This window comes from Equus asinus, chromosome X (assembly GCF_041296235.1).
Source record: "Equus asinus isolate D_3611 breed Donkey chromosome X, EquAss-T2T_v2, whole genome shotgun sequence".
Lineage (NCBI taxonomy): Eukaryota > Metazoa > Chordata > Mammalia > Perissodactyla > Equidae > Equus > Equus asinus.
This window is the reverse complement of record NC_091820.1, coordinates 450001-460000: the sequence shown is the minus strand read 5'-3', so window position 1 is coordinate 460000 and position 10000 is coordinate 450001. Positions and strand designations below refer to the sequence as shown.

Sequence of the window (10000 nt, the reverse complement as noted above, 5' to 3'; positions counted from 1 at the left end):
TCTTTTTTTTTTTTTTTTTTTTTTTTTTGCTGAGGAAGACTGGCCCTGAGCTCACATCCATGCCCATCTTCCTCTACTTTATATGTGGGACGTCTAGGGAGATCTCATTGCTCTTTCTCATTTATTTATTCATTTTTTTGCCTTCATTTTTTTTTTTAAAATAGAGGCAAAATGCACAGGGCCCCAAGGGGACCCTCTTCCAGCGCACAATTCAGCGACACTGACCACGTTCGGCGGGTTGTGCGACCATCTCGCCCGTGTGGCTCCAGCCCATTTCCATTTCCGTCCCCGTTCGGCGGTCACCCCCCAATCTGTCTCCCGGCCCCTGGACACCCCCGAATCGGCCTCCTGTTTTTGGAACGGCCCGTTCTACCCGCTTCGTCTCCACGGCACACAGCCTACATTTTGGTCTCCGGGACCCAGGGCCTCCCGCTTTCTCTTCTTCTTTCTGCGCTCACCCCTCGCCAGGTTTTCCTTCTGCTTTTCTAGCTGTGAGCTTCCTAGAGGCACAGGGCTGGCAGGAAAACGCTCGGCTCCCCCCAGCTGGGCCGCGATGCCCCATCTGAAAGCGCTCAACAAACACCTGGGGTGGCCGCCCGGACACGCAGACTCGGACTCTGCGGGTCTGGGTGGCATCTGACACCCAGCTGCTGGTTCAAATCCCCGTCCTGGGGGGGGGGGGCATGGAACACCACCGGTAGGCCCCAATGACACACCTCCCAGCCAGGCCGGCCACACTTGTTTGCAAGCGACTTTCAGATGGATCGACGGGTGGCAGGACGTGCCCCCAGGAGGCGGGGACCCCCGTCTCCTCCCTCCGGGGTTTGGGGGGACCAGGTGCACACGCCTGGGGACGGGGGTGCAAGCTGGCTGCCGTTTCCGACATGCACGGGCACCCCGGGGTGGGGGGGGGGAGCTCCGCCGGCTGCAGATGCATGCTGGGTAATTCCCGGGGCGAATTCGGAGCTGGATTCAGGGCAGCCCCCAGTGACCGTCTTGCACGGAGCATCCTTCCTCCGGTCGCTTGCATGGCCCACCCTCGGGTCCTCACCCGCCCGGAGGCCTCGCCTCCAGCCCCAGCAGCACGGACCGCGGGGAAGACCACGGAAGGAAGGGAAGGGGATCGGCTTACCCCGAGGGCGCCCGCGTCCGTCAGCCGGCTCTCCTGGGCTGTGTTTCCTGACGCGCTGACATCTGGCCGGTGTCTCTGGGCCCGTCTGTCCCCCGCCCCCCGCCCCCCGCCCCCCGTCGTCAGAGTGAGCGCGAGGATTGCACGGCACAGACATCTCGACGACCCGGAACCTTCCTTTTTCTCCTTAATTCCCTCCCCCTTCCTGTGGGGTGTGCTCATCGCGGAGAATTGGGAAACCCGTCTGCAGTCGGCGAGCTCCTGGCCTTCCAGACTCACCTCCCAAAAGAGCCCCATGGCGGGGCCGGCCCCGCGGCTGAGCGCTGCAGGTCGTGCACTCCGCTTAGGTGGCCCCGGGCTGGCCGGTTCGGATCCTGGGCGCGGACCTGGCACTCCTCTTGAGGCCACGCTGAGGTGGTGTCCCCCATAAAACACCCAGTAGGACCTCCAAGTAGGATATACAACCATGTCCTGTGGCATTACGGAGAGAAAAAAAAAAAACAGGAAGATCGGCAACAGTTGTTAGCTCGGGGTCAATCTTCCTCAGCAAAAAAGAAAAAAAAAAGAGGAAGATTGGCAACAGTTGTTAGCTCAGGGTCAATCTTCCTCAGCAAAAAAAAAAAAAAACAGGAAGATTGGCAACAGTTGTTAGCTCAGGGTCAATCTTCCTCAGCAAAAAAAACCCAGGAAGATTGTCAACAGTTGTTAGCTCAGGGTCAATCTTCCTCAGCAAAAAAAACCCAGGAAGATTGTCAACAGTTGTTAGCTCAGGGTCAATCTTCCTCAGCAAAAAAAAGAAAAAAGAAAAAAGAAAAGAGTCCCGTTGGATAGCTTGAGTGTGAAACACATGCACCCCTGTAGACACGGACACACACAGCTGAGGGTGCCTTCTAGAAAACACGGGGAAAAGCCAAGCGCAGGGGAGATGGATCGAGACACAAGGCACGGGGCACCCTGCAAACCACAGGGCGAGGAGTCCATGAAATGGAGATCCGTGTTGGAAGTGCGATCACAGCAAACGTGGAAGGTGGGTGCACCCAACACAGTTCTGTGGTTCTCTGACCCTGAAGGAGCTGGACACCTTCAGCGTCAGTGTAGACGAGGCCGTCTTCTCTAAGACTCAACCAGACGCCCCCACGTCGGCTCAGAATGGGCCCCAGGTGGGTCTCACTGTCTCTGCTCACCTTCACTCTCAGTGTAGACAAGGCGTGGCCACCGCCAAGGAGAGTAAGGGAGACCCACTGTGGCCTTGGGTGTCTGGCCAGGGTCCTGCTGGGCCTGCCTGGGGCGACCACGGAGGGTTGGGCGGGGAGAATGGGGGTCCAGGGTCGACCGCTCGGCTGCTGGCGATGGGACCGTCTGTGACTTGACCCCAACGCCCCACGTCTTGCGTCTTCTACCCTCTCTCTGTGGGGCGCGGAATTTTTCCACCACGAGCCCGAACCTTCGTTAAAGGTCAAGTTCAACTTTCCGCGTCGGGGCCGTTCTGAGAAGGTCATGCAGAAGTGGACGGCCACACCGCGGTCTTCCAGGAAATTGCAGCACAGCACAGGAAAGGTTCGATCAAGCCCTGCAGCTCTGACTCCCCTCCCCCCGCGGTCGCTCCAGCCGCGTGGAAGGGACGGGGCTGCAATGTCCCTCGGGGCCCGGTGGCAAGTCAGCAGGGCCGGCGTTGTGGGGTGAGAGGGGCGTCAGCACCCGCCGCTCGCTGTCAGGAGCTCACGTGGCTGAACACACGAGCGGAGGCTCAGGGGCCCGCCGCAGCCCCCTGTGCGCCAACGCCTCCTTCCCAGACCATCAGCTCCACTTCACGGCCTCCTCTCCCGCCTGTGGGGGCGAGGGCGTCGGGGAGACGCTCGGGAGGAAGGCCCACACCTCCCAAACGCTCTCCTGCCCGTGAAGGAAAGACGACATTCTCCCGGCTGACTTGATAAACAAGCCCTCCACCTTGCAGTGGTGATGGTGATGATGATGATGGCGATGGGGGTGGTGATGATGATGGTGGTGATGAAGATGATGATGGTGATGATGGTGGTGGTGACAGTGATGATGATGGTGATGATGGTGGTGATGATGATTATGATGGTGATGATGGTGGTGGCGATGGTGGTGGTGATGATGATGGTGATGGTGATGATGATGATGGTGATGATGACGTTGGTGGTGGTGGTGATGGTGGTGATGATGATGGTGATGATGGTGGTGGTGATGGTGATGATGGTGATGATGGTGACGATGATGGTGGTGATGGTGATGATGATGATGGTGGTGATGGTGATGATGATGATGATGGTGATGGTGGTGATGGTGATGATGATGATGATGATGGTGGTGGTGATGATGATGGTGATGGTGATGGTGATGATGGTGGTAGTGGTGATGGTGATGACGATGATGATGGTGATGATAGTGATGATGATGGTGGCGGTGGTGGTGATGATGGTGATGATGATGGTGGTGGCGGTGATGATGATGATGATGATTATGATGGTGATGATGGTGATGATGATGGTGGTGATGGTGATGATGGTGGTGATGATGGTGATGGTGGTGATGATGATGATGATGGTGGTGATGATGATGATGATGGTGGTGGTGATGATGATGGTGATGGTGATGGTGATGATGGTGGTAGTGGTGATGGTGATGACGATGATGATGGTGATGATAGTGATGATGATGGTGGCAGTGGTGGTGATGATGGTGATGATGATGGTGGTGGCGGTGATGATGATGATGATGATTATGATGGTGATGATGGTGATGATGACGGTGGTGGTGGTGATGATGGTGGTGGTGATGACGGTGGTGGTGGTGATGATGATGATGGTGATGGTGGTGATGATGGTGACGATGATGATGGTGATGATGATGATGATGGTGATGGTGGTGATGGTGGTGATGGTGATGATGATGATGGTGATGGTGATGATGGTGATGATGATGATGGTGATGATGACGATGATGATGATGATGGTGATGGTGATGACGGTGGTGGTGGTGATGATGGTGATGATGATGATGATGAAGGTGATAATCCAGCATCATTCTAAACAAACAAAGCTCCTACTGGGTGACCCCCATCTCCCACACTCTGGGCCAAACTCTAAGACCCCAAGATTGGTCCACACTCTCTGTGTCAGGGTTCTCCAGAGAAACAGAACCAACAGGAGGTGCGTGTGTGTGGAGAGAGAATTTATTTGGAGGAATTAGTTCACGCGATCGTGGAGACTGGAAAGTCCAGATTTTGCGGGGTAGACCAGCGGGCTGGAGACCCAGGGAAGAGGTGATGTGGGAAGTCGAGAAAGAAGGCCATCTGGAGGCACCATTCTCAGACTATTTCATCAGGAGCATACGACGGTGGTTTCTTGCGTGTCTCTACTGCCGCTATGCGGATGGACCGCATTCTGGTTATCCATTTGTCTGTTGGTGGGTATTTGGGTTGTTTGCACCTTTTGGTTATTTGTGAATAATTCTGAGGTGAAAATGCGTGTACAAATTTGGCGTGAAAATGTGTTTTCATTTCTGTTGGGCCTAGGCCTAAGTGTGCGACTGAGGGGTCAAATGGAAACTGAGGAACAGAACAGGGGTGGACTGACGGAGGCGTTAGCGTGCCGTCATAGATTAGGGAGGCTCAAACGTCATTGCACAATGTGACACCCAAGGTGGGTGGATTGCAGGCGTGGCTCGATCAAGGTGTTGCACCGTCATTGCTCTGGGATTCCCCGGCCCCTCCATTCTCTGGGCTCCCCCAGGCTGCCTTTGTGGGGCAGTGAGGTGGTTTCCAGCCACTCCTGAGGCACAGAAATTATCCATATTTGATATATGTTTATACACATATATATGCATACCCTTATATACACACTCTAAAATGTCTATTTTGTAGAATGAACAAAAATTGCTGCAAAGTTCGATGAAACTAAGACAGCGATCCCGTGGAGAAGCTATCGCTGCAGCGTCAGATACACTGCAAATGGGCGCCAACTTCCCACGGCCGAATTTGGAAAAAAAAAAACCCTCACAATTTAAATGAATCCCGAGATGCACCTGCGTGTGTGTCCACAAGGTTGCGCTTTCCGAGACGCTCTCTGCTACTTTGCTCGTCACAGTGACAGCACCGGCAACAGTTTAAAAGTCCACTAGTCAAGGGAGGGGTAACAGTTTTATTGTATCTGCTCAACGCACGCAGTGCAACTGTGGCAAAGAACGGGTTACATCTATAGGAGCAGCACAGACGTCTCTACAGCATATTTTGAAGGGGGAAACGAGGAAGCCAGGAATAGGGCAGAATGAAGTGTGCAAACCGCCCCCCCCACCATGTGCATACAAAGAAATAATAGACCCGTGCGCGTGTTTGCAGGTCCACAATCTTTGCTTTCTTTTCTTTTTTTTTTTTTTTGAGGAAGATTAGCCCTGAGCTAACATCTGCTGCCAATCCTCCTTTTTTTTTTTTTTTTTTTTTTTTGCTGAGGAAGACTGGCCCTGAGCTCACATCCGTGCCCACCTTCCTCTACTTTATATGTGGGACACCTACCACAGCATGGCTTGCTGAGCAGTGCCATGTCTACACCCGGGATCCGAACACGCAAACCCCAGGCCCCCGAAGCAGAAAGTGCACTCAACCGCTCCGCCACCCAGCTGGCCCCAGCCTTTCTATCTTTTGCAGGAGACCACCATTCACGACCCTGGTTGATTGACACCCTGACCCCTGTGTGGAGGCCCTGCACCTCTCCCCAAGGCTCCGAAAACCTTTATCTGCTAAATCATGTGTTTTTGAAAACTTTGTTTCACGCCTAACTGGTCGCCCACACCACGGTGGGAAATTTCGGTTGTAGCCACAACAGCCAGAATGTGTGGGTGGCCCATGACTCTATGCACCTCTTTGCTGAATGAATAATAAAAAACGTAGCATGAACGCATGGAGTCCTGGAACTGAGTCACTGTTGCGAAACGCCAGCAGGGTTTCCTGTACGACTGTTGCCTCCGAAACACTCTAAACGCAGATGCAAAAGAATGAACTGCGAACTTCCTATTTTTTTTTTTTAATCCAGCCGAGAAAAAAAATCTCTGTCTTTCTGGGCGTGTCACGATGAAAGGAAGACAGGACGCTCCCTCCCTTTCAAGGACGTCCTGACTGGGGCGCGGGGTGGTCCAGCCACAAACAAAATACGAGGATATTCAAGAGAGTCAGCAGGAGCCATTACAAAGTGTCAATCACCCGAAGGAGGGACTAATGGGAAGGTTTACAAAGTGTCAATCATCCGAAGGTGGGACTAATGGGAAGGCTTACAAAGTGTCAATCAATCACCCGAAGGCAGGGCCAATGGGAAGGTTTACAAAGTGTCCATCATCCGAAGGTGGGACTAATGGGAAGGCTTACAAAGTGTCAATCACTGGAAGGCGGGACCAATGGGAAGGTTTACAAAGTGTCAATCACCTGAAGGCGGGACCAAGGGAAGGTTGACAAAGTGTCAATCACCGAAAGGCGAGACCAATGGGAGCGTTTACAAAGTGTCCATCATTCAAAGGCGGGACCAATGGGAGCGTTTACAAAGTGTCCATCATTCAAAGGGGGGACCAATGGGAGCGTTTACAGTGTCCATCACCTGAAGGCGGGACCAAGGGAAGGTTGACAAAGTGTCAATCACCCGAGGGCGGGACTAATGGGAAGGTTTACAAAGTGTCAATCACCCGAGGGCGGGACCAATGCCAGGGTTTACAAACTGTCAATCACCGGAAGGCGAGACTAATGGGAGCGTTTACAAAGTGTCAATCACCCAAAGGCGGGACCAATGGGAAGACTTACAAAGTGTCCATCATCTGAAGGCGGGACCAATGGGAAGGTTTACAAAGTGTCCATCATCCGAAGGCGGGACTAATGGGAGCGTTTACAAAGTGTCAATCACCTGAAGGCGGGACCAATGGGAACGTTTACAAAGTGTCCATCATCCAAAGGCGGGACCAATGGGAAGGTTTACAAAGTGTCAATCACCTGAAGGCGGGACCAAGGGAAGGTTGACAAAGTGTCAATCATCCGAGGGCGGGACTAATGGGAAGATTTACAAAGTGTCAATCACCCGAGGGCGGGACCAATGGGAAGGTTTACAAAGTGTCCATCATCCGAAGGCGGGACTAATGGGAGCGTTTACAAAGTGTCCATCATCAGAAGGCGGGACCAATGGGAACGTTTACAAGGTGTCAATCACCCGAAGGCTGGAGCAATGAGGATGCGCCTCGGCGGGCTCGGAATTCTTTTCAAAAAGCAGCTTCTTTTGATGCAGGTTTGGTGTCGAAACCTCAAAAGTAATATTCACAAAAATATGAAAGGGCGTGACGTCCGTGTGGTGATGGTATTTACGGAAATAACTCGGAACAGCGGTTCCCGGGACACCGACGATTTATGGGGCAGCGGAGGTGGGTGCCGGGTGAGGACGCCCTCCGTCCCAGCTCACCTTGTCCCCGCCCGGAACCCAGCTGACACGGAAAGTCTCTGCACACGTGTCATGTGTGGTTCTTTCTCAACCAGCGTGCACACTGCCCCTTCCATTACGTGCACGGCCTGAGCCTTGGGGGGACACAGCCAATAACGACCCTTTCCCGGGGTCGAAAGCCCACCCCGTTTCACGCGGAGCTGGAGATCCTTATCCTAACAGCAGAGACATGAGGATGCAGCTTCCTGCTTCCTCTTTATTTTTAATAAAAAAAAAAAATTTTTTTTAATAAAAAAAAAAATTTTTTTTTTTTTTGTGGTGAGGAAGATTGGCCCTGAACTAACATCTGTGGCCAATCTTCCTGTTTTTTTTTTTTTCTCCCCAAAGCCCTAGTACATAGTTGTATATCCTAGTTGTAGGTCATTCTAGTTCTTCTATGTGGGACGCCACCACAGCATGGCTCTGTGAGTGGAGTGTAGGTCCACACCCAGGATCAGAACTGGGAACCCTGGGCCACTGACGTGGAGTGTATGAACATAATCTGTCAGGCCTGGACCTCCACGCCTCCTCCAGGAAGGACGGTCCTGGACCTGAAAATCCCCCCTCCTGGCGCCTGGGATTGGGGCGTCACGGAAATAGGGTCTCTGTAGATGTCATTAGGGACGGGGAGCTCATCACCGAGGCCCCTTCCTCCCGTTTGATGCAATTCACTCAGAGGTCGTGTCTGCCCCTCCACCCTTCCTCTCCCGACCTTTGAAGACCCTCGGGGTTCCCTCTGCACCCCTCACCCCTCCGACCCCATGGTGACCCCACTGCTTGTCTCCCAGCCTTCTTCGTGCTCAGCCCTAAAGTTGAGATGGGTCCCCCAGTCTGGGGGGCCGTGAAAACCGGGCTTTGTGGGTTCACGTCTCTTGAAATATCTCCATCTCACCCCTGGGCTCTTCCCGGGGTCACGTTGACCTTTGGGATTTTGTTGGCTGAGAGATGCTCACGTTTCAGGAAATCCTGAAGTGGCGGAAGCTGCATCCTTATCTTTAAGGGCGTCATTTTTGGAGTAAATATTGAAATCAGATGCACACACACACTAAACCCTTTTGGGAAAAAAAAACGGGGTCAGGCCCAATTAGTTTTCACCCCAATGGCTTCCTCGTGCACCCCAATATATCCTATGGCCTGTCATTTATCCATCAAAGGGGTGATGGGTGAAGGGTCAATTTGGGGGCAGGTCTACACCACCCGGCCCCGTGTGTCCACGCTGGAGGGACATCGCCCACTGGATCCCAGGGCCTTCCAGGCGAGGGCCCCCGGCTCTCTCTGTTGAGACCCTCACCTTCCCCCTTGAGGGTGACCTGCGACCCCGGGAAGCAGGAAACAATGGACACACACAAAAAAATTCAAGAAGGTCCAGACCCGGCGAAAGCCACATCCCTAAGTTTACGGGGAGAAATTGGAGCCTCCCCCAGTTCTCCCCAAAACGTTTTGGGGTTCAGGTTGTGGGGGATGCGAGGCCTCCCCGGGGTCGTTCCCTTCAGTGGGAGCGTCTTGGGTGGAAGAGCCCATGGGCGCCACGTGAGCCGGCCTTTGCCCCTTTTCTGGTTTACCGAAACAGCTGGATTTCGACTCAAAACTCGGGCTCTTCCTGCGGCCTCGACCGCCACCTGCCGGCCTGAGTTTGGGGGAGGGCGGCTTCCCGAAGCGAACTCGGTTTCGGTTTGGGGGTTTTAGTAGCTTCCGGCCACTTTCAAGGCAAATGACCGCAAACCCCGGTGGCTTAAAAACCCCAGGGGTCCACCCTCTCCCGTCCTGGGGCCCAGGAGTCTGGGGTCAAGGGTCGCAGGAGTCTGGGGCTCCAGGGTCCCTGGGCTGGTGGCCGCCTCCCTCCCGTCTCTGCCTCCGTCCTCACGGGGCTGCTCCTCTGCGTCTGCGTCTCCTCTTCTGTCTCTGAGGAGGACTCTGTCCTTGGATTCAGGACCGCCTCCTCCAGGAAGCCCTCCTCTCCATCCTTGATTCAGGGCCGCCTCCTCCAGGAAGCCCTCCTCTCCATCCTTGATTCAGGGCCGCCTCCTCCAGGAAGCCCTCCTGTCCATCCTTGATTCAGGGCCGCCTCCTCCAGGAAGCCCTCCTGTCCATCCTTGATTCAGGGCTGCCTCCTCCAGGAAGCCCTCCTCTCCATCCTTGATTCAGGGCCGCCTCCTCCAGGAAGCCCTCCTGTCCATCCTTGATTCAGGGCCGCCTCCTCCAGGGAGCCCTCCTCTCCATCCTTGCCTTCATCACACCTGCAAAGACCCTGCTTCCACACAAGACCTCTCCGTCTGACTCGGTGGCACGAGGGCCGTTTGCCATCAGGTGCTGCTGAGCAGGATCGAGGAGGGAGGGAGGTCTCTCTGTGCAGGAAGCTGGCTGACCTGCAGGCCCCGGGAGCTGCATCCGGGTCTCGGGG

General features: G+C 54.3%; 1 protein-coding gene across 3 annotated transcripts in view; it reads right to left on the bottom strand.

Annotated features, from left to right (window-relative positions):
• Nucleotides 1-1336, bottom strand: part of CSF2RA (colony stimulating factor 2 receptor subunit alpha) — a 14554-nt gene extending 13218 nt beyond the window's left edge. Inside the window, exon 1 of one of the 3 annotated variants that reach the window (XM_044768256.2) lies at nucleotides 1133-1336. In XM_044768256.2, the coding sequence (XP_044624191.2) occupies nucleotides 1133-1286 (154 nt within the window). In that variant the 5' untranslated portion in view covers nucleotides 1287-1336. The remainder of the gene's footprint in view (nucleotides 1-1132) is intronic. The other 2 variants (XM_070502092.1, XM_044768257.2) reach the window with 2 other exon arrangements.
• Between the last annotated feature and the right edge of the window lie 8664 nt (nucleotides 1337-10000).